This window comes from Diospyros lotus, chromosome 13 (assembly GCF_014633365.1).
Source record: "Diospyros lotus cultivar Yz01 chromosome 13, ASM1463336v1, whole genome shotgun sequence".
Taxonomy (NCBI): Eukaryota; Viridiplantae; Streptophyta; class Magnoliopsida; order Ericales; family Ebenaceae; genus Diospyros; species Diospyros lotus.
The window spans coordinates 2,107,867-2,131,911 of record NC_068350.1 but is presented as its reverse complement, the minus strand read 5'-3'; the positions used below and the strand labels follow the sequence as shown (position 1 = coordinate 2,131,911).

The 24,045-nt window shown below is 32.4% G+C and overlaps 2 protein-coding genes across 2 annotated transcripts in view; one reads left to right on the top strand and one right to left on the bottom strand.

Annotated features, from left to right (window-relative positions):
- Positions 1–8,175: 8,175 nt before the first annotated feature.
- Positions 8,176–10,698, top strand: LOC127788395 (protein RICE SALT SENSITIVE 3-like). Its single transcript, XM_052316586.1, has 7 exons — positions 8,176–8,513; positions 8,716–8,766; positions 8,870–9,034; positions 9,248–9,353; positions 9,461–9,502; positions 9,626–9,682; positions 9,753–10,698. The coding sequence occupies exons 1-7, from the start codon at positions 8,377–8,379 to the stop codon at positions 10,233–10,235; spliced, it is 1,041 nt and encodes a 346-aa protein (XP_052172546.1). The 5' UTR covers positions 8,176–8,376; the 3' UTR covers positions 10,236–10,698.
- A 537-nt stretch (positions 10,699–11,235) lies between these two features.
- The window catches only part of LOC127788394 (threonine--tRNA ligase, mitochondrial 1), a 30,745-nt gene continuing 17,935 nt past the window's right edge, over positions 11,236–24,045 (bottom strand). The window contains exons 12-20 of the mRNA XM_052316585.1: positions 23,483–23,577; positions 22,679–22,711; positions 22,505–22,591; positions 21,402–21,494; positions 17,270–17,362; positions 16,958–17,179; positions 15,758–15,829; positions 11,965–12,036; positions 11,236–11,547 (exon numbers count right to left, since the gene is read on the bottom strand). Coding sequence (XP_052172545.1) covers positions 11,443–11,547; positions 11,965–12,036; positions 15,758–15,829; positions 16,958–17,179; positions 17,270–17,362; positions 21,402–21,494; positions 22,505–22,591; positions 22,679–22,711; positions 23,483–23,577 — 872 coding nt within the window. The 3' untranslated portion in view covers positions 11,236–11,442. The remainder of the gene's footprint in view (positions 11,548–11,964; positions 12,037–15,757; positions 15,830–16,957; positions 17,180–17,269; positions 17,363–21,401; positions 21,495–22,504; positions 22,592–22,678; positions 22,712–23,482; positions 23,578–24,045) is intronic.

The following is a 24,045-nucleotide window of genomic DNA, read 5'->3' as shown; positions in this document are numbered from 1 at the left end:
AGAGGAATAAGCAGGCAGACATGGGTTGTTGGGTGGGGAAAGTAAATTTGCATAAAAAAAATAAGTATTTTTGTCATTTTAGCATGTGTGTGTAGTGCTTCTTGTAGCCTAAGGAGTACAAATAGTATGGTTCCTTTATGAGACACATAAAAGGTATAGCTTTTTTAAAAATAAATAAATAAGAATTTCATTGAAAAAAAAAAAAGCGTTTGTGGCTTTAATATAGAGTATACCCCGATCGAGTCTTGCAGCAAAAAGCCAAAGTAAAAAATCTAAACAAATAATAAAAATATATAATCCTCCTAACATTAATAAAAAATTGTACAACCATCAATTAGAAAAATCTTTATCAATATTGCATTCTGAATCCATTCAGAAGAAACAACTTCTCTAAGAATCACTTAGGATACATAAATATACTTATAGCTCAAGTCACAATTTTATATTAATGTTGGTATTTGTGATGTTAACCTCAATTACTAAGCAGTCCAAACTAGTGAAGTACACAACGAATATTAGAATAAATCGTCAATTAATACTCATAGCCTATTTGAGGTGGGGGCTACTCATTTGGGTGATATAATTAACAAAATTCTATCTTAAGATATATATTAATGGTCTTTTTTTTTTAATTTTAACATAAAGATAATGAAAATGCATTATTAACAATTCATAATCCTTAGAAAAATTCATGAATCGACAATTCATTTTAGTGTTCGTCTCTATTTTGTTGGTTTAGACTGTTTAGTAACTAAAGATTAACATCATAAATGTCAACATTCATATAAAATAGTGACTTAAAGTATGAATACGTGATTCTTAGAAAAAAAAAATTTAATAAATTTAGAATGTGACGTTAATGAAGATTTTTTCTAATTAACGTTTGTACATATTTCTTTTAATGTTAGGATGATTGTATATTTTTATTAATTTTTTAGATCTTTTAGTTATCTTAAAATTATACACGTTTTCTTTATTATTATTTTCAATAAAAAAATTATTTAAAAAAATGCATTATTAAGAATGAAAGATCATAAAGATGGAGTTGTTTTTAGGGGGGGAAAAGGTAAGAAGAAAGTGGCTGTCTGGCTGTCTTTTCTTTGCTTTTACTTTCTATCTCTTTAATTTCTTTTAATTTGCTTATATGCCTTTGAATGGTATACACATCCGCTTTTTGTTACCCACAAAATGCCTTCACGTGATGCATTCATGGTTTTTTTTTTTGGTATAAAAAATGCTATTTTCACACTTCGTATTGATATTTATAATAATATTTTATATTAATATATTATATATATTTTATATTTTCACACTTCGTATTTGCTTAATTTACCCTAATGTCTATATCTATCTATATTTATACTATTATATAAATAAATATTATATTTTAATATTATGAAACTTTGTCAATAAAATATTATTATAAATAGTTTATTACTCGTGCAAATGTACCTTATAATCTTTGGGGATATTTATGCATTGACGATTTCAAGTTTTGTTCATGTCCTTCTCAAATATCTTCTAAATGAGTACTCTTCCGAGCAACAACTAATTTCCCAAATCGCTTGATTATCACATCAAAATTTATTTTATTTTAAAATAAAAAAAATTATTATTACTATTATTAAAAATAATTTTTATTTACACGTGTATACTAGGGACCAACCCTCTAATATGTTATGTTAAAGTTATGAATTTAATATCCTAAAGTATTTTCACAAAACCCTAGATTAATTAGTAGCACCGCCTTATTGCTTTATTGGGAAAAAAATTACATAAATTGTTGTCCCTCTTTTTTATCCTTTCCAAAAACAGAAAAGACAGTTACTATTTCTGTCTAGTGCGTGCACGGTTTTCCATACATTAGGGCTGCCGGTTAAAATAGTTCCCTCCCAATTGATCTTAGGAATGCTATACTTATAAAATTGTAATAATTTTATTATAAATTAATAATAAATTTAATGATTATTATAAATTATTGTTAACTTTAAATTAGAACTATTATAAATTTTATCAATTTATGGGGGTTATTTTTTGTTAAATTTATTTATAAATATAATATTTTGTATCGATAGTATTTTTTATTAGAAACCCGACCCGTACTTTATTCTTGTTAATATTCAATCTCTAAGTGTCAAGCATGTTTTCTTATCTCGGAGATCTTGCTTCTTATATAGATCGAGTTTGCAATGGCGAAACTAGATTCTCAATGAGATTTATAATCAAGATCTTCTGATTTAAAAGGAAATTCTTTAATTATGGACCTTTTTTATTATGATGCGAGTAGAGAATCTAGCAAAACATATTTCACTGTATTCTTTATTTAATGGGACACATCATGACATATCCTAAAAGATTCATCGAAAGGCATTCTGGGAATAGATTTATAAATAAACATGAAAGTATTAAAGTAAGGGAGAAATTGGAAATTCACCCATAGCTGTTTAAAGGGATAATTAAAAATTATTTATGTACCTTAAAATAATAAAAATTTGATCGCTAGCTTTCTGATTATATATGGGAAGATCCAAAGAATCAAATTAACACCCATATTGGAAATTGTGGAACTCATTTTAATATCTGAAAAGTTAAAAAACAAATGCAGATATGATCATCTTTGTTAGTTGGAGAAAGGCATTTCATCACTTCAAGAATCACTGAAGTCTAGAAAAAAGAAAAAAAGAATCACTAACCACTGATCATCTTCTTCTACGTACTTAAAAGGCTGAGATTTGAGGGGAATATATATATATATATATATACCTTAATTTTTGTTATAGTACTATCCTTGTAATCTCTTCTTATTGGTAGTTTTTTCTTATCTTGTGTCTTTCTTCTGGGCATGTCTTAGTATGGACTGTTGTTGTATCCTTTTAAAAGGTATCCTCTTTCTTTCTATATATTTAATAAAATTAAGTCTCATTTATAGAAAAGAAGAAAAAATCAAAACTCAAAGCCTTTTAAAAGGTATCTAATTAAATTTATTTATTATTTATAATTACTTTTAATATTTTTAATTTTTAAAATTAAGTATCGACCTTATATTATAACATTATCGTTTCTTTTATTATATATTGTTGTTCTCTTTACTGATCTCCACCCCTCAAAAATTTTATAAATGATCTATTGCGTGTCTTTCCTTTTTGAACATGCATGGGATCTATCAATATTAGTCTAATTCTATAATATGTGGTACGCAAAAAATAGTGGGTGTTTAAATAATATATATACATATATTATTTTCGTGTTATGCATGTGTAAGAAGAATAAAATATTTTAAGTAAAAATGTATTGGGTGATGCTTGACAATAATTGTTTATATTTTAATTTTTTTGGATAAAATTTTAAACAAAATAAGTTTGAATATAATGGTAAAGTTGTTTTAGAAATTGGTTATTGTTTAAAAGTTATGAGATAGTTAATTTTTATTTTTTTAAACAAGATAAATAAAAAGGTAAAAATACTTTATTAATAGGATTTTGTAACACTACCACTTACTTAATATTTATTTATATAATAGTATTGATATACATGCACTATTGTTTTTTTATTTCCTAATTAACTAACTCTTTATATAGCACCCTCCCAAGAGTGCGCGATGCATGCATGCATGGAAATAGGGATGGCAATTGAAATTGAAATTATAGGGAATAGAACTAAAATCGAACTGATCAATGCGGTTAAAAATTATTTGACTGGATAATGGTTTGATTTGGAGAAAAACCAAATACTATTTCAATGGATATGGTTTGATTATAGTTTTCACTAAATACAAAACAAAACCCGAATTAAATGTGTAGATAATTGAACTAAACCGAACTGAATATACATATATATAATAGATATTTATTTATTTAATATATTATATATACACACATAATATATATATTGACTAATATATTTTTTTACAAGTATTTTAACTAATGTATTACAAATATATAAAATATTTAATATTTATAAAGTAATTAACAAATAAAAATAAAACCTAATCTTAAATTATTTTATTTTTATCAATCAAATAATTATATCTAAAAAGTTTGAAGTTAATTTGTAATTTTATGCAAGAAGAATATAATTTTATTAGATCAATTTCAACTTTGAACACCAAATTTGGCGCTAATTTGGTGTCCAAGAGGGTTTTACACTAAATTTTTTAATAACAAATTAGTGTGGTCTCCAATGTATAACACTAAATTGTGTAAAAGAGAATTTTTAAAGAATATTTTATAAATAAATATTAATTAATTTATTTAACTTAGCATAATATAAGAATAGAAAGCATTTTATTTTTAAGCCACGTTGTTGTTGTTTTTACAACTTTTTTTCTATTTTCATCATGTATTTTTAATTTAAATTAAAGAAAATGTTATTTTTTTTATTATATTATTGATTTTTTGTATTAAGAATATTTTCTTTCTATTAAATAATTATTAAAATAAAAAACTTTCATATACATAAACAAAAATAGTTCATTTTATATTAACATGGTATTTATAAAATATATTCAATATTATACTCATTTTATAGATCTTAATAAAATATTTACATCGCTATATATTTTTTTATAACAATTTAATTTATATTTCTAAATATTAATTAAAATGTACAAATATAATAAAAGTGATAAATGATATAATGGGAATAAGTTGTTTTAAAGTTATACAAATAAAGGTAAAATTAAAAATAAAATAAAAAATAAAATTTTGTGTTAGTAAATAGTATAACATCAATTTGGTGTTATACTATTCACTCAACATCAAAGGTGTTATACTATTCACTCAACATCAAATTTGGTGATTAGAAATTGTACCCAGCACCAAAATGGTATATTCGTTGGAAAGTTTTTTAGCGCCAAATTGAAGTTGCGCTGGAAATGATGTATTACTTGGAGTTGCTCTTAGAGTTTGTCTTTATTTATTGTGGAGTCATCAAAAGAATTTATAAATACTATTTACAAAAATTTATCTTCGTTTGTTGATATGGATGAAACTAAAAAAAATTATGATTAAAACTGAAACGAATGATTTGGTTATAGTTTTTAATTTAACCAAACCAAACCATTGCCAACAATGGAAGAGTGAACTTTGTTATATATTTATATATATATATATATATAATATGCAACCACGAAATTTATATAGAAAACTTTCCAACCCTAACGAAACATTCAAAGATTGTGAGTGACAGACTATGGAATCAAGCTAGGGTTCGTGGGGAGCATGCAGGAGTGGGACCTGGCTTGGACTAATGGGTCATCTAAGTAACTTAAAAGGGCCAAATGAAACAAAAAAATGCCCAAAGCAAGAAGATATATATAGATCCCAAGAAACAGACACTAAACAAAAATAAGTCATAAAACAAGCACCGAAAGCTCAACCATTGCCACCTATATATAGGGGCTGGACCGAAAGGAGGAGGCAAGACCTCGCTCACTATATATAGTCTACGTACACCCCAAAATCCATGGCCAAATCAGCAGCAGAACCAGAGGACAAATGTTTCAATTAATTAGGTTCATGCCATCTGTTAATCACCATGCATTGTGAAAGGAAACTGTTAGAAATATTGAATCTCAAACTCAGACAAAACCCAAGTCAAAGAACACAAAATAGGTAATTTGGTTCCGACACAACATCCATGATTTTATAATAATGAGATAAAGTTAATTAATCACTCGATCAATCTTTATAACTTGGTCACTTACATTTTGAGAACTCTTCTTAACTTCATTTGGGGAACATTATCGACTACAAAAATTACGAACATCACATCATTTTAGTGATATTTTTTTTTAATAAATTACCCAAAAAAATTTACAAAGATATGATTATTTTCTTGTGTTGAGACATGGGGCAATGGCGAGGAATCCCTCCAGTTGCTTAATGGAGGAAATTGAAAGGATGGGACATATCATTCAACACTTGAAATGGTAACTGCTTCACCAAACAAACAGAACACTATATATATATATATATATATATATGTTCTCGTGCCCATAATTCTTCACACACCACACACCAGCTCCATTTCTCATGCCATCCCATGCATGCCATATTCTCATTATCATAATTGCACCACACACCAGCTCCATTTCTCATGCCATCCCATGCATGCCATATTCTCATTATCATAATTGCACTACATATATATATATATATATATTAAGAAAAAAAAAAACCCAATATGGTAACAAAAGCCAACAACACTATTAATCTATAATCATCAGTACTACCCATCACTATCCAGCAATAAATCCAAGGCTCCCCCACTGCAACTCTCAATATAAGCCATAGCTTACCTCACTGCATCCAGCAGGCTTTGTCCCCAACTTCTCTCTCTCTCTCTGAAATGGGGTTGCAATGGTAGGGAAAAGGCTAGGAGAAAAAAATAAAGTGGAGAGAAAGCAGCAGCAGCAATGGCTGTCACGTACCATCTACGTACCAATATTGAACCATATGTGTCTCTGTGTGTGTATACAAATTACAAAATGCCAACAAATTAAAGCATTCCATTTTTGTTAAAAATAAATTGGTCAAAGAGGTACTGTGGGGGACTGGCAAGTCCGGCTTCAGTGCCTGTCAGGTTGGTAGAAATGAAAAAGGCTCCAGGGAATTGCCTTCCACCCTATCTACTTTAATTTTCACCATAGCTGTCTACATATTTATATATATAATGTATATGAATATAGTTTCATTTTTATATATACTGATCTAATTGAAGTTACTTGTTAATCAAATCTCTTGCCTAAACTCAGTGTGTCTGTCTTGTATCATTCTTTATCTTCAAAATAGGTAAAATAAAGAAATTATTTTTATATGTTTTTGGTTTTATTTCTAAGTATATATTCTAATTAGGGCAGTGTATACCCACTAGGTTAAGCTTAATCCAGTTAAGCTTATATTAATTTACTCACTTGCACATACTTCATGGGATAGATCATGCCCCTTATTAGGCTTTAGTAAAAGTACGTACCTCCGAGTCCTTTTACCATTAAACTTGAATAATTCTTTATGGTGAATGACCAATCAAACCCTAAATGATAAAGTTAAAGTTGATCATATCATTCGAACTCGAGATCTCTCGATCACGTTAATTCACCTTTAATTATCATTAATTTATCACCATACATGTTTATATATCCATGTTTTCTAAGAAGTAGATAAAATTATTGTTATTTTTTGGGTACTTTTTCACCAAATTAAAGTCATTAAAATAATTCAGGGCTATTAATTTTAGATTTTAATCTAATATATGAGAAGATTTATATTTGGTTGTGATGAAAAATTCACAAAACAAGCCATTGTGTATAATAAGATTCAATGTCATATCTAAGCTTTTATGAGTTGGACAGTGACTGAGAATTCAGTAAACTTTTAGATTCATGTGATGTGTCATACAACTTATTAAATATTAAATATAACCAATTAAATACTAATAATTAAATAAATTTAAAAAATTCAATAAACTGTCCAAACTTTATCTGAGGTTTTAAGCCTTTTCTATGGGCCATAGCTCCATAGACTAAGACTTGCCCCCCAAAAGCGCCATCCAAACATATGATCTTCCAATTACAGAAAAATAATTTTATAATTGCTATTAAGATTTATCCTTGACAAAAATATTTGTATAATTATAAAAAATATTATTCTAACATATAATTATTAATAAATAATATCACTTTATAACTAGAAAAATAAATAAATAAATAAATTACATCACTTTGTACAAGTTTTCTTCTAGTATAATTTTACCCTATACAAAATATGAGCCCTCAATATTATGAACAAGATATAGAAGATGTTACCCGTGTTCGACTTTTAGTCGTTACGGACTTCCTAATTTACCTCCTTTACTATCTTTTGGAATTGGAAAATAAGGGTGCTCGCAAGGCGGCGTCATCCCAAAATATGGAAGATATGAAAAGAAAAATATTTACCATTTACAAGCTTGGATAACAATTGGCGATCTTAAACTAACAACCATAATAATTAAAAATCTTTATTCTATTAGGAGAAGTGAAGCGCGTAATTTCTAGACATATAAAGATATCTTTGTCAATAGTCATATTCTCTATAAAGCTTTTATCAGTGCTTTTTTACGTCGGTCTCTATCTATTCTGTTACAAATTTTCTCTATTTCATCCACTCTCTTGGTACACTTCTATTAGAATTCTCGTTTAAACCATCTTAATTGTTTGATATTTTAAAGAGAGAGAGATAAATGTGAGAATTCCAGGATGATAATGGTTTATATATGTGTTTGTGTGTGTGCGCGTGCGTGTGTATATATATATGAATAGATGTGTGGGTAAAAAAGAAGGACTAATAAGGAGTAGGGCAAGGACTGAAGAGGGAAGAGTAGCAAATAGCAAGATATATGGAGGAAGAATTCAGCCCACTAGCCGTCACTCATCTCCTTCAGCACACCTTGAGAAGCCTCTGCATTCACCAAAACTCCCAATGGGTTTATGCAGTCTTCTGGAGGATCTTGCCCAGAAATTACCCACCTCCAAAGTAATAATTATTAAATTATTTGAAAGAAACCTTCATATGCACTAGAACTCCTCCCTCTTCAACTTATTTGCATTCTTCAATATAAGCTGTAAACTCTCTCTCTCTTTCTCTCTGACCTGTATATAAATATACACACACGCGGATGTTATGAAGATGACCACAAAACTTATGATCCTTCTCTGCTAATTCCTTCTCTTCGCAGTTGGGATAACCAAGGAGCTTATGACAGGTCAAGAGGAAACAGGAGGAATTGGTAATTAATCTCCTTTCATTCAATGCTTAAATTTTCCATCCACCTATCTCTCTCTCTCTCTCTCTCTCTATATATATATATATATATATATTTGTGATGACAGGATATTGGTTTGGGAAGATGGGTTTTGCAATTTTGCTGCCTCAGCGGCGAAGACAACAAGTGGAGAGTGTGGTGGTGGTTCCTCGGGTGAATATCAGCACTGCAATGGACTCCAACCGGAGCTCTTCTTCAAAATGTCCCATGAAATCTATAACTATGGTGAAGGGTAAGCTTTTAGGTCTTCAAATTACCCAACCAACACAGATATATATATATATATATATGAAATCTTTACCTTACTATTTGAGTCAGTTCTATAAATTTTAACTTATAAATGTCTAAAGTTTGTTTATGTTGTTTGAACCAACAAATTTTACGCCAATTATTATCTGCTACGTGTGATGGGGTCATGGGTGAGTAGTGGTTTTCTGTGTGGCAGTGTGATTGGGAAAGTGGCTGCAGATCGAGGTCACAAATGGATATACAAAGACCCAACTGATAAGGAGGCCAAGTTCTTGGGTTCCTGGCAAAACTCAGCTGACTCAGTGAGCAATTCTCCTTGTCCATGATTATGGAAACAAGTTTCTGATGATTTCATGTAATACGTGCCAAATGCTGTCTTCTTCTTACTAAAATGTTTCTTAATTCTCAGTATCCGAGGACATGGGAGGCCCAGTTCCAATCTGGAATTAAGGTAAAACCAAAAAGAAATGAGAAGAAAAAATTACAAAAAAAAAAAAAGGAAACAAAATCTGACAACCTCCAAAACAATGTAGTTTGATCAATCACAGTATCTAAAAACTCACACATCTTGCAGACTATAGCCTTGATTGCAGGAAGAGAAGGTGTTGTTCAGCTGGGTGCTGTTCACAAGGTTCTCTCCCTCTCTGTCTATGTATATATGTATATCTTCAAGTTCTGATTTCTCATTGACGGCATTGAAGGTGATGGAGGATCTGAGTTACGTTGTGTTACTGAGGAAGAAGTTCAACTACATTGAAAGCATCCCAGGAGTGCTACTGCCACACCCATCAGCAGCAGCAGCAGCATTTCCCTTCAATGTAGATGGGCTAAGTGCACCAGAAGCATGGCATCTCCTACCCAATCTTCCACCTCCACCTTCAGAATTCCCACCTGCAGCGGGCTACTTCATCAATATCAACCAGCAGCCCATGAGAATAACTCCTTCCATTAGCAGCCTTGAAGCCCTCCTCTCCAAACTCCCGTCGGTCGTCCCCGCGCCGGCCCCGGCCGACTGTAGTGAGGCTGATCAGCCGCGGTTGGGAATGGAGGAGGTGGCAAAGGAGGAGATTGATGAGGACCACCACCACAACTACAAGCAAGAGAAGCATGTGGGTGAGAGTAGCAGTTCCATGTCATGCCCCCATCTCCATCAACAACAGTGGCTCTTGAAGGGTGATTACTAGCTAGGCTTCATTCAATCACTCAACTCATTTCTGTCTTAACATTGTGGGTTTTAGTGAATCGATCTCAGTGGCTATTGCTTCTTCTCTCCTTCCCCAGACTGGTAATTGTTGCGAATTCCAAATGGTAAGAGTTGCGGGCTCTATCAATTAATTAAAAAATAAAGCAGCAAAAAAGCACAGTAACAACCCAGAGAAAGGAAAATCAGAATGGGGTAGAAAGCTAGGGCTGGCTCATGGCACTGGGCATTGGCATGGTGATATACCCTACCTACCATTTGGTTTTAACAGTCTAAACATATAGTCATTGTTTGTACAATCGAATCTACCACCGTAAATTTAGAGGCTAGTACACTGCCACAGGCTGTTAACTCACACTATTTATGCCGAAATTATGCAGACCCAGAAGTGGGCTTTTGGGAGAGCGTGCCCTAATTCAAGAAGTCTGTTCGGGCGTGGCCCATGGGAACTGCTATGCCGTCAAATAAATTTAATCAATATTTTTTATAAATTCTCACAACGTATATAAATTTATAATAAATTATTATTAATCTAAATAAAATTATTATAAATTTATATACACTGAATTTTATTTTATAACACAAAAAATTAAAAAACTCCATGCTTAATCTTATTTTACCCTTTCTAAAACTCATAATCTATCTATTCCATAACCTTAGGTAAATGGCCAAATTCATTATGAGTCGACCTCAGAAAACCTAATATCTTGAATAAATCTAAATAATTGCACAATGTCATACAAAAATAAATTCAAACCCATGATCTTGCACTATTTTAAGCTCGAGTACATATGATGGACAATTTGTACTACTCCAAGGGATTTATATGCACCTCAATTTATAAGTTACTTGTTAAAACTTATTTGTGAATATAATATTTCTCATATTTGTTATTTTGCCGTTTCAATGTCTTACACCCAGAGCTTGAAGTATATAAATGGAAACACACAAAAAAAAACACACACACAATAGGGGCAGCAACAGCAAGAATCTAGGGAGTGAGTCTATTGAACTTGATGATTATAACTGGAGAAAATTTAACAAAACATGAGTATATTGGTACTCAAATAATGGGGAGAAAGAGAGGAATAGATGTATTAGTTGGCTGAGTAGTGGATTAATTAATAAGTCCTACAACAATCACCTAAAAGGTTGCGTTTAATGACACCATCCCTCCGTCGACCTGTCTCCTACCGGAAAGCTGCAGCTTCATCCCTGAAGAATTTGAGCAGGTTTTCGACACTCATGACTGAGATATCTGCTTTGTCTTTCACGTCTCTCACTCGCAAGCTTACCTGTAGAAATTTAAAGTTATTAGGTTGGAAACAGGGAAGTTGAATAGAACATCTAGGAGCAACAACCTTTAAAAGATGCTCCTAAAATACCCAGATACAAGCAAATAAATACATATGTTTCAATAATAATTCAGTAACTTCGCATATAGCCCATGATTCCCATGAATAATACTAAATCAGACATACAAACAAACAATGACTATTGAAGACTCCATTAACATTTCTAGCACATAATTTCAAAAGCTCAATAACTCGAGTAAACGTCACTAAATTCCACAATTTGCCTACTTGTTTCTTCCTGTCACACAATAACTTCATTATTCAATGTGTCCTAATCCCTGAATGTCAAAAGTTCAATATGGCAATTGAAGATGGATTTACAACTGATCAGTGTCGAACTCAGGGGTGAGATAGTACCTGTCCCGTTTTCATTTCCTCCTCGCCAACGACTAATATGAAATTGTATTGTGCTAACTGCGCTTCTCGTACCTGCAGGGAACCAAAACCGTGAGTACATAGATAGTAGTCTGGTAAAAGGTAAAGCAATTATAAATAAGGGACAATAAAGAAAAGAAAAAGGACCAAATATTAGAATTTTGGATACCAAAAGTAGAAGAAGTTGTCAGAAGGAAAGTCCTTTTTATTCTTTAGTGAAAAAACAAAAATTTAAAGATATCAAAATGAAACTAGTTCTGACTACACGAATATCATCAGCACAAATGGCAACATGACAAGTGAAGAAACAAGAGTAATCTAGTAAGTGAGACGAGGTGATGGGGAATGGATTCATAAGGAAGTCCAAGCCATATGGGAATATATTACAACTCCACATGAATGCAGCTACTTTTGGAAATGGACCGAGCAATATGTTCAGAGTCAAGTTCAATTATATGAAAACATACAAAGGGAAGAAATTTCCAAATATTATGCACAATCTGAAGCTGATTTTGGAATTCACATCAAAACAGGGCTGGATAATTTCCTATGTTTGGCTAACGGGGAGATGGGAAACACCAATTGGCCTCAATTGAGCAATCCCACATTGATAAAGACAAGTGAAATTCAGAATATGTGACCTAGCAGGATAGGGAATGCCAATAATCCCTCCTATGAACTGTTCTGACACAGGAGCTCAACAGTGATTCTCAACTGTTAAAAGTTAAAAGCCACATTAAGTACAAAAAGGGAAGCTGTCTAATGAAGAAGCATAATTCCAGCCACATTAAGTACAAAAAGGGAAGCTGTCTAATGAAGAAGCATAATTCCAAGGTCTGTACAGAAGTCATCCAAGTCAAGTCCATTCCTCTTTGAATAGCTTCTATTTATGTAGCATGCACATTCCTTTTCTTAACAACTTATATCTGTTGACCACGTGGTAGTGAATTTGAATAATGTCTCAATAAAGACCATAGACATATTGCTTCCATCAGTTAACAGTGATATCACCTCCTCATCTCTTCTTGTGCATGAAATAGTCAGGCTAAGAAACCTAACAAATCCATCAAGGTAATTGGTTATCACATTGATTTTAGTGACAATTGTAACATACTTAGCAATGTTATGTTGCAAGGATTGTAAGGTGATACTAAGAGAATGTTTGACTACTTAACATAAACTTTTGGTATTTGACGTCCAAGTAAGAAATTGAAAAAAAAAATCACATAAAACAAAATCCAAGAATTAGGTGGTGGGATTTAAAAGAAGAGAAACAATTAATCTTTAAAGAAAAATTAAGGGGTAGAAGAGAATGGAATGGAGAAGGACAGGCGAACCAAATGTGAAAGGAAATGGCTACTGCCCTGGGAAGCATGGCAAAGGTAATTCTTGGAGAGATAAATGGTAGAGCTTCAAACCTTAAGGAGTCTTAGTGGTAGAATGAAGAGGTACAATTGAAAATTAGAAATAAGAAAACTTGCTATAAGGCTATATATCAGTGCAACAATGAAGAAAACCTAAAAAATTATAAAGAAACGAAAAAGGCAGCAAAAAGAGCTGTTAGTGAAGCAAGATCAAAAGGATATGAGAATCTATATAAATGACTTGATACAAAAGATGGAGAAATGGATATATATAAATTAGCTAAAGCAAGAGAAAAAAAAATAGGGAATCTAAATCAAGTGAAATGCATAAAAGATGAAAACCAAAATATATTAGGGAATGAGGGAGCGATTAAAGAGAGATGGAAGGAATATTTCACAAAATTATTCAATGATGATAGGGACACAAAGAGTTAGGTTGGGACATTTTAGTAACTCCAAAGGAAACGTGAGCTATATATTTTATCGACGCATAAGTTCAAAATAAATAAGGCAAGTATTAAAAAAGATGAAAAATCATAAGACGGTGGGACCGAATAATATACCAATAGAGGGAGAAGAGGGTATCTCCTGGCTAACGAAATTATTTAACGCGATCCTTAAATCAAAAAAGATGTCAAATGAGTGGAGGAATAGTACTTTGATTCCTATATACAAGAACAAATGAGATGTTCAAAATTGTGAAAATTACAGAGGAATTAAGTTAATAAATCATACCATGAAATTCTAGAGAGAGTAATAGAGCAAAGCCTTAAAAAAGAAACAGACGTCTCGAAAAATTAGTTTGGTTTCATGCCTGGTAGGTCAACAATGGAAGCTATATTCCTACTGAGGTGCCTAATTAAAACGTATCGGGATCATCAGAAGGACCTGCATATGGTGTTTATTATAAATCTAGAAAAGGCCTATTATAGGGTCCCTAGAAAAGTATTATGGAGGGTTTTAGAGAAGAAAAGAGTCCGAATAACATATATACAAGTCCTTAAGAACATATATTACGGTGCAGAGACAAGGGTCAGAACATGTAGAGGAGATACTAAACCGTTTAAAATTACAATGGGACAGCAACAATGTTCTGCACTAAGTCCATACTTATTTGCTTTAGTAATGGATGAACTCACTAAACACATTCAGATAGAGGTGTCATGGTGTATGCTATTTGCAAATGACATAGTCTTGGTGGATGAAACAAAAGAGGGAATGAACACTAAGCTTGAGTTGTAGAGAAACAATTTAGAATCTAAGGAATTTACATTAAGTAGAAGGAAAACAAAATATATGGAATGTAAATTTAATAAAAATGCAAGAGTGGAGGATATTATAATAAAATTGGAAGACCAAATCATACAAAAAAAATACCATTTTCGATATTTGGGATCAGTGATTCAAAAATATGGAGAAATTCACGAGATGTCACACATAGAATTAAGGTAGGTTGGCTAAAATGGAGAAATGCATCGAGAGTGTTATGTGATGGTAAAATCCCATTAAAACTGAAAGGAAAATTCTATAGGACAGGACAAGTTTTGTTATATGGCTCAGAATGTTGGACAGTCAAATACCAGCATGAGTAAAAGATGAGCATAGCGGAGATGAGGATGTTAAGCTGGATGTGTGACCATACAAAAAAAGATAAAATTAAAAATGAGGTTATTCATAATAAGGTAAGAGTAGTGCCAATCGAGGAGAAGATGAGAGAGACTAGACTAAGATGGTTTGGTCATGTGAGAAGAAGACCAAGAGACGCTCATGTGAAGAAAGTTGATTAAATGGAACAATTAGTCAAAAAAAAAGGTAAAGACAGACCCAATAAGATTTTGAGAGAGACATTAAAATTTGATATAAAGTGTGTTGGCCTAAATGAAAATATGACAAAAGACCAAAATACATGGAAGTTTAGAATTTATGTAGCTGGCCCCACATAATGGCTGGATATGTTGTTTGTTATTGTTGTTGTTGTAACATACTTAGCAATCTATTCAGAGAGTTACATAAAACAGTGCAGCAATATAGGGCACAAATGTATGAATAGACTGTGCACTAAATATTGGCTTCATAGTTAAGCAATTTGAATAAAACGCAATTTGAATAAAACATAAAAATTCACAAATTCCTATTATGGTATATGCACCGTAGATTTAGTTTTCTAAGGCTTACTTCACTCATAACATGCAACTTCAACAACTGGAATAGAAATTTATTCCTGTCAAAACCTAAACCAGTATGACAATGTGGATATAAACTTCAAGTACCAATTGAAGCTTAATCAGCGCCAAGGTACAAAAAGGAGTCCATCAAACCAAACCCCATGAGCAAGGACAGTCCATTAGTAAATATCCAATACATTCATACTTATGGTAAACTGAGGCTGAGAGAGGCAGTCATTGACTCACCTTTTTCTGAATTGTTCTGTCAGTTGTATCAACATCAACATAAAAACCAGCTTCATGGATCTGGTCCTTTACCTATAAAAAAAATACAAGAAACCGTTCACACCCCTACTTCTGAATAGAAACTGGAATAGAAAAGAGGAGTTGCTTAAGTAAAGCCAGATGCAACATTAGTTTACACACAATAAGCAGTTTATACAAAAATTTCCAAATTATCTTCTTTAAAAGAACAGTAACCCTACAGAAATTTCACATTACAAGTAATAAATAATTGCTCAGATGAGGATGAAAACAAAATTTGTAGCAATAATATGTAAACATCACTTAGAAATAAACAGAGCAAAAATCTGATCAGATTCATTTGAAGAAATTTACAAATCAGTTTCAGTGATTAGATTTCACATTAGCAACAAGTGGAAGTGGCATTTACACCTACTAGTAAGAAGGGAAGAAGGAATGATTGCGATTTAAGTAGATTAAAAAACTATTAGGCAAGAAGCTTAAAAAAGAACATGTGGTTTTATAAATGACAGTAACAGATATCAAAAAAGGCAAAAAAGTTTTATAAACAAATGGCAGAGAAAATTAACAGGAAGTAAAAAAATATATTTAACTTAGGAAGTAAAAGACTTAGAAACAAGAGACTGACAGTGACAGACAGCAAGACACTTCACAATTTATAGAAGTAAAAAAAAAACATCATAAATCATTGTTAAGCTCCCCAAATTGAGGTAAGCAAGGGCAGAACCAGCAAATATTGAGTGGGGGATCAATTGACCCCACTATAAATTCTTTTTCCTTTATTATGCATATGTAAATTTTAAGGTTAATTGTAGTTTGACCCCACTAAAAAATGAAAAATTCCCATTGACCCATTATAAAAAAAACTGCAAAAACTAATTAAAAAATCAGAGATTATGTTACTTGTGGTTTGATTTTTATTGCACGACATTGTTGGACGTCTATTAATAAATTTAGATTATTTAAGCTTATGGTAAGGAAAAAATTATACAACACTTTCAAAACATGAAATTTTGTCATGGACAATGGTACTAAAAAATTATATATTTAAAATGTTATTATAAGCATAGATTTTTTTTGTGGTTATTTCTTTATCTTGTTTGATTTTTAGGTTTAATTGACCCCACTGCCCTCAAATCCTGGCTCTGCCACTGGAGGTCAGCACAAAAAACGAAAACCAACCTGCATTGCATATGACTCTGATTTCTCTGAAACAGGGCACACAATTGCTTGACGTGGACTAAGCCAGAAAGGCCATTTGCCCTTATAATGCTCCAAAAGTATAGCAAGCATACGCTCAACAGAACCTAGAATAGCTCTGTGTATCATAACAGGTCTCTCCTTCTTAGCTTCATCTTCTGCCGAGTATGATAAATTGAAACGAGAAGGAAGTTGGAAGTCCAACTGCAGATAACAGGTACAATCAATTAAATGATAACTACACAACAAGAAAGCAAGAACAAGAAAAGAACAAGAGGGCAATAAGAAGTTAACCTGTAAAGTTGCACATTGGAATTTCCTATTCAGTGCATCAGAAACACTAATATCAATTTTTGGCCCATAAAATGCTCCGTCAGCTTCATTTATCTACACAACAACCCAAAAAGTGAGTTGCACTTCTTGCAGATGCCAAAGGGGATATACATCGCAGACTGCTTAAAAAGTACAATCTCCACCTGGTTATTTTAAGTTTAGACCATTAGCATCCACAACTGAACCACGCCCACCACTTATTCCACACATATATCACTTACAAAACAATTCCTCCAACCATATATGAGATAAAGATGCATGTCCAAATTACCGAAATTTGTCAAAAAATTATTGGTTTTATTAGGATATTAAGAAAAATCATAAACGAGAAGGTTCATCCAATTGGTGCCTGTAATTATTGCACACACCATGCTGTTTAGCCTTAAAGAAGTTTCATATTCAAGTTAAAAGTAAGACTTTAGGGGTTGTCCAGTTGTGCAAAACAAGCCCTGTATTTCAGAAAGTTTTTACAGAAGAGAACAAAAAAGATCAATTTTCGAGTTTCTCTAATTTACACCATCTGTTGGAAAACAACTTCAAGATGTTCTCCATGGTTCAGAGAGAGAGTTATCTTTGTATTTTTGAAATAGAAAACATGAATTTTCAGCCCAAGAAAAATAAATACTTAATAACTTATATTAATATTTATAGTAAAAAGACGAATTTCAAAATCAAAAAATAATAGATAACATTATAACATCGCATTAACAACCACACATCCAGCTTTAATCCCATTAGGTGCGGTCAGCTACATGAAATTTAGCACACCAAGCATTTTTATCTATAATCGTATCTTTTGAAAAAGACCCTTATAACTCATATCATACCTAGAATCTCTCATCAAGTTTTTTTCTGTCTTCCTCTTACCTTTTTTGCTGAAAACTTGTTCCATTCCCTTCATTCTTCCCCAAGGAGCCTCTATTGGTATTTTCTCACATGACCAATCATCTAAACTAGGAGCCATTCTGACCTTATTATAATATGAATAATTTCATTTTTAATTCTATCTTTCCTCGTACGGCCGCATATCCATTATAACATTCCCATCTCTATTACACTCAATCTTGTGCATTTTGGCGCTTCACTACCCAACATTATTTGCCATACAACAGAGCTGATCACATAGCCAACGACAACATATCTAGCCTTTATCTCATTATGTGGGGTCGGCTATATGAATTCTAGACTTCCATGTATTTCTGTCTTTTGTCATATCTTCATTTAAACCCATACACTTCATATCAAACTTTAATATCTCTCCCACTGTCTTCTTGGATCTGCCTCTACCTCTTTTTTTAACTAGTTGTTCCATTTCATCAACTCTTCTCACAAGAGCGTCTCTTGGTCTCCTTCTCACATGACCAAACCATCTTAGTCTAGTCTCTCTCATCTTCTCATCGATTGGCACTACTCCTACCTTATTACGAATAACCTCATTTCTAATTTTATCTTTTTTTGTATGACCGCACATCCATCTTAACATCCTTATCTCCGCTACGCTCGTCTTTTGCTCATGCTAGTATTTGACTGCCTAACATTCTGAACCATAAAACAAGACTAGTCTTATAGTTGTCCTATAGCTAATCACGTAGTTGTCTTACAAAATTTCATTTTAGTTTTAATGGAATCTTACCATTAGAAAAAATGACAAACGCACTTTTTCATTTTAACCATTTTGTCTCAATTCTATGAGAGTAACATCCCCATTAATCTTAGTTGTCCAATATCAAGGCCTAAATGGAAGCACCAAAACAGTATGCCCAATCCTTGTCTGTTAAAAAATAAGTATTTTTCAAACTACAACTTACCACGCCAGTATAGTTGACAAAAGTTTGTGCTTGCCGAAGCTCAAAAAATGCTTAAGAAAAGAACAGCTTCAAAACACTATCATCGTCAATAGTTACATATCCATTGCTTTAAATTTATCTGTATAAAGAAAAAGTAGTCCAAAATAGATTGCGCAGTTCGGTATCTGTCATCTAGATGTAATTCATATTGAGTGTGCACATGAAGAAGTTAATTCAGCCCCAAGACGTGGCCAAATTTAACCCATCAAAGCAGGTTAAAAGAGATCAAGCTGGCTAAAACTTCAGTGATATCTAAAAACCCAGCCTGTTAACTAAAGCAAACAAATGATGCCCGGGGTGCAACCAGTTTCACCAAACAATCTATGAATTTGTGAAATTCAGTTTATTTAAAGCAATGATGTTTTACAACTTGGGTTTTTATTTTCATTCATAAAAAAAAAAATCTTCTTTCCAGTTTCCACTGATATATTCTTGTCAAAAACTAAACGGAGGGAATGTTTATTTGTGGGACACCGACCCCAGTTTTTTAGAAAATTACTCCACAAAAAAAATGAAAATTTAGAAAATTTGTTCAAATATAAATATTTTCTAAATAGAAAATGGAGATTTGGAAAATGTGGTTCTCCAAAATTGTGGTAAACCTGGAAAACTCCTAAAATGGGTTGTTCCAAATTTTCCTTTCTAATTTGGAGATTTGAGAAATTCACTCCACAAAATTTTACCTAAATCATATCCATCTCCTTCTCTAACACAAGATACACAACAAAAAACCTCTCTTTTTTAAACATATTTTCCAATTTTCTATATTGGAAATTATTTTATGTACTTCTAACATTTGAGTGTATTTTTCAAATTTTCTATTAAAAATAAAAATTAAGGATTTTATAAAAAATTGGAGATAGAAAATTGGGAACATTTTTTCCAAAACTAAACAGCCCCTGAAAGTCCTCTTCATTAGCATTCCAAAAAGCTTAAAAGCATCAGGCACTTCACCTACAGGGAAAAGCATATGCATAAAGGTGTTTATGCATAGCATCCCTCCCTCACTCTCTAGAACACAAGGTAATACCACTACAAGCCTAGAAATTTTCCACCAGGAAATATCAAAATCCCTTTGTCTATATATTCTTCAATAATCCTCTCTTTCACACACATGTCTGTATCAGCATGCAACCATAGCCACACAGCAAGGAATCGTTGCAATATATGCATTCACTAACCTTTTCAGTAAGCCATGAATAGAATGCTTTACTGACGATAGAAGTGTGAAAAATGGCACAACTAGACCCTCAACCTTATAAAACAAAGAAAAGGATTTTGGTAACAATAGAGATAGAATTTCAAAGAATTGAACTATATTTGAAGACAATTGTTGTCTTACATAACAGGTATTTATAACTAGGACTCTAGGGATACCTTATAAGATTTACCTGCAAAATAATTAGATAATTATACATACCTTACTTCATAAGACTCATTGGCTATGAGAATCTCTTTATCAATGTGAATTAATTGTTTCCCTATTGCTTTATGAGTAACCTTTATCTTGCCTGCGTTTGCATCCGGGGATTCTACATAGTTCATCTGAGAGTGCAACTCATACTTGTTCCCTACCAGCAGCATTATCTCAGGTTTCAAAACTGTTACAAGAATTAGCAACACTAAAGATCATACGTATTCTAGTCTTTTCAAAGACAACATGGGTATCGTGGAAAAAAATACTATTAAAAATCAAGACGTAAGGATCACCCCTTCAATAGTTGTTTCGCTCTATATTTAGTTCAACTCCCATTCCTTCTCTTCTACAATCAGGCAATTTGCCCCACCAAGCTTAGGCGGCTCCTTTCCATTTGTAGGGTACCAGCTTTACCCTTCTTTCTAATGGTACCACCTTGTAATCGAATAATCTATCTATTTCTTCCACTCAATCCATAAAATCTTCCATGTTACTAGTACCACTAAAATTGGAAATACCTTGATAGAAAAGTTGTTTTGATTTTTTTGACACTTTCTGTTTCCAGCATATCTGATTGAGTTGACTTTAAAAAAAAAAAGTTGTCCTTTGACCTTAGATAACCAAAAATACCCTTCCACTTTGGAAATGTTAAAGAGTTACTTGAAACCCCATAACAATTAGCATACTGTAATATAGAGGACTTGTAGTCAATGGAATTACATCCACATATGACTAGTAATTAAACTTGAATTTATTGTAACTTTAAAAAAGAGAAAAGTGGGAAACCATGTAGAAAAAACTACGTTTGTATATACAAGAGTATAGCTACCTCCCAGGGTTTCCCAAATTCATTCAATGCTTCCGCAAGAGCTGCCTCCGCTTTCTCCCATGTCGGTAAGTCTCCAAGATATTTCTCTGGCCTCTATCATGCAAAGCATGTGTTAACCGTAACAAAGAGTATTCTTCAAATTAAGTATGATGAATAAAACAGAGCAAAGACAAATTTATGTAAATCCATAATACAATTGCCCTTAAAAGAGACGTAAGCTGATTCCTGAATGAATGTAGTATAAATAATACTTCTTACATGTTGCAAAAGATGGAAAAACTTAGGATTGAAAAAAAATGGAACCCATAATTTTATCACAACAAATTGCAATGTCAAAAGGCAAGGACAATATATTAGAACTAATCAAGATACAATTACGATATACTGTGTTCATGAGAGCACAACACAGATTACGTTCAGACCCACCCAAATTGTTCTTTGCCAGGACCAAACTTTAGACCATATCTACTTGAGATCAGGCACCACTTTCATCTTAACTTCATTGTTAAGAACTCAAAAACTGCTACTGATTATAGCTGGTTTTTTCCCCAATTTCTCCTTTGTTTAGGGTTGCATCCTCTTGATGATTTTGTGCCAAGTAATGACAATAACAGTAATGACAACAAATAATAATGTTTCATTTTGTTAATTTGTTTTTATTACGATTAGACCTGAAGCACGCAGTTAAGTCCATGGGGATCTGAGATTAGCTTCCTTTATGGGGTCATTCAATTCTGCTTTTATTAGGTCAAGAATGTTTAAGTAACATACTGGGTGCACATAATGTCATATTTTCAAAATGCAAATACTATTTCTTCTCTGGTAACTTCTTTAAGTCCTAATTACCACATAAGTAAAAGAAGCAGCCAACCAATAATTTATTCTATTTTAATCAACTCATATGTGCAAGGCATTGCCTGAGTCAATGATAAATTGGAAACTGCCATAACATAAAGGACAACCCTACCAATAAAACCATCAGCATCAACAAACAACAGCACATCAAATCTTAATCTCCCTACTAGCTTCAACAAACAAACAGATAACCAACACTTCAACACAAAAATTTTTAAAAAAGAGAGAAAATGTGCTATATGTAATACCGTTGACAGCTTCAAGTCAAAAGTGAATCCAAATATCTCGTAGGTGTGATTGATGAATTCTAATGCACTCTTGACTTCATCTTTTATCTGAACAAATTAAGAACAAAAGTTATGCCAGCCATAAAAAAGAAATAGATAACAGTTCTTAGCTATATATGAGAAAGTTCATCTAACCTGAGACTCCCTGCAGAAGATGTGAGCATCATCCTGTTTCAAACATGTTCTGTTAGACAGAAAAAGGCTTCCACCAGATATGAACTAATATTCAAAAAGAGTATGAACATATTGAGCTTTCTCAACTTTTTTCTTTTATTTTATTCTTCACTAAAGCCTATCTTTACATGACTCACGGGTATAAGTACTTGATGAAGGTTTCCATCCAGACCAGCATTTTCTTATCCTTAATCTTTATATATATCTTAGATGTAGGAAATGAATGATTATGGAAGGTACACCATGCAATATTCTAAAATTACAAAATTCTTCTAATTAAGGAATGGACTTGAAATTGAAGGGACATTAAATGAAAAAGAAAATTAAATTTCTATCTTCCATTCTGTTACAGGCTTAAAAATTTTACTTAGTGACAAATGTGAGCTTCACTTTTCTTTAAACACCACTAACATCTAGATGATTCAAAAGCCTAATTTGGCAGCAGGGCTCAAACATTATCCTGCACCATCATACTTATGACAAACTCGTACCTGGTGGAAACAAGTATAAAGGGGGACATAGAAGAACGCATTATTCCACAATAAGAAACCAGCTTAAGTTCAAAAATTGATATTGCCATGCTCTACTGTAGAATGTAGGCAGTTAAGCAACACAACAGATTACATTAACATCTAAATAGCAAGGTACTGCCTGAATGGATAGAAGTATTCAAAACTCATCAAGATCACATAATTTCAATGTAAGGACTAGTTCCGGCATGATGCACAACCCAAGTTCAGATTTTTGTTAAACCATAAAAGCTACCTGCTGAAATCTCCTGACACGAGTTAACCCACTAAGTGCACCACTTGCCTCATTCCGATGTAAAACCCCAAAATCAGCAAGGCGAAGAGGAAGCTCTGCGGAATTATTGAAAATCATAAAAATAAGAATACAAAAATCCTAGGGTTCAGGTTGCACAAATAGCTTAAGAAAACATTATGATGATGGCAGGACTATGATTAACAGCAAATGCCAGTGATGACACTAAAAACAATTTCATATCAGAAAGATTGAAATACACAAAACAAATCCAAACAACTGGATATTCACTTCACATAATGACACTCAAAATAATACAAAGAAAAATCCCCATCTGATCCATGTAGCACAAATTCTTGACGAGGAAAGAAAAGATCAAGTGGAACAGACATGTAAAAGATTGAAGAAGAGAAGAATTAGGGGAGAAGAAGTTTAGAACAAGTAGATGGCTTGGATAAGACCAGAGAGAGAGAGAGAGGATTCAAGGAGGGGAAATCATCAGTTTCTAATCAATATCAATCAAATATTAATCACTGCTTAAATCATATCCCAACTAAAGATGACTA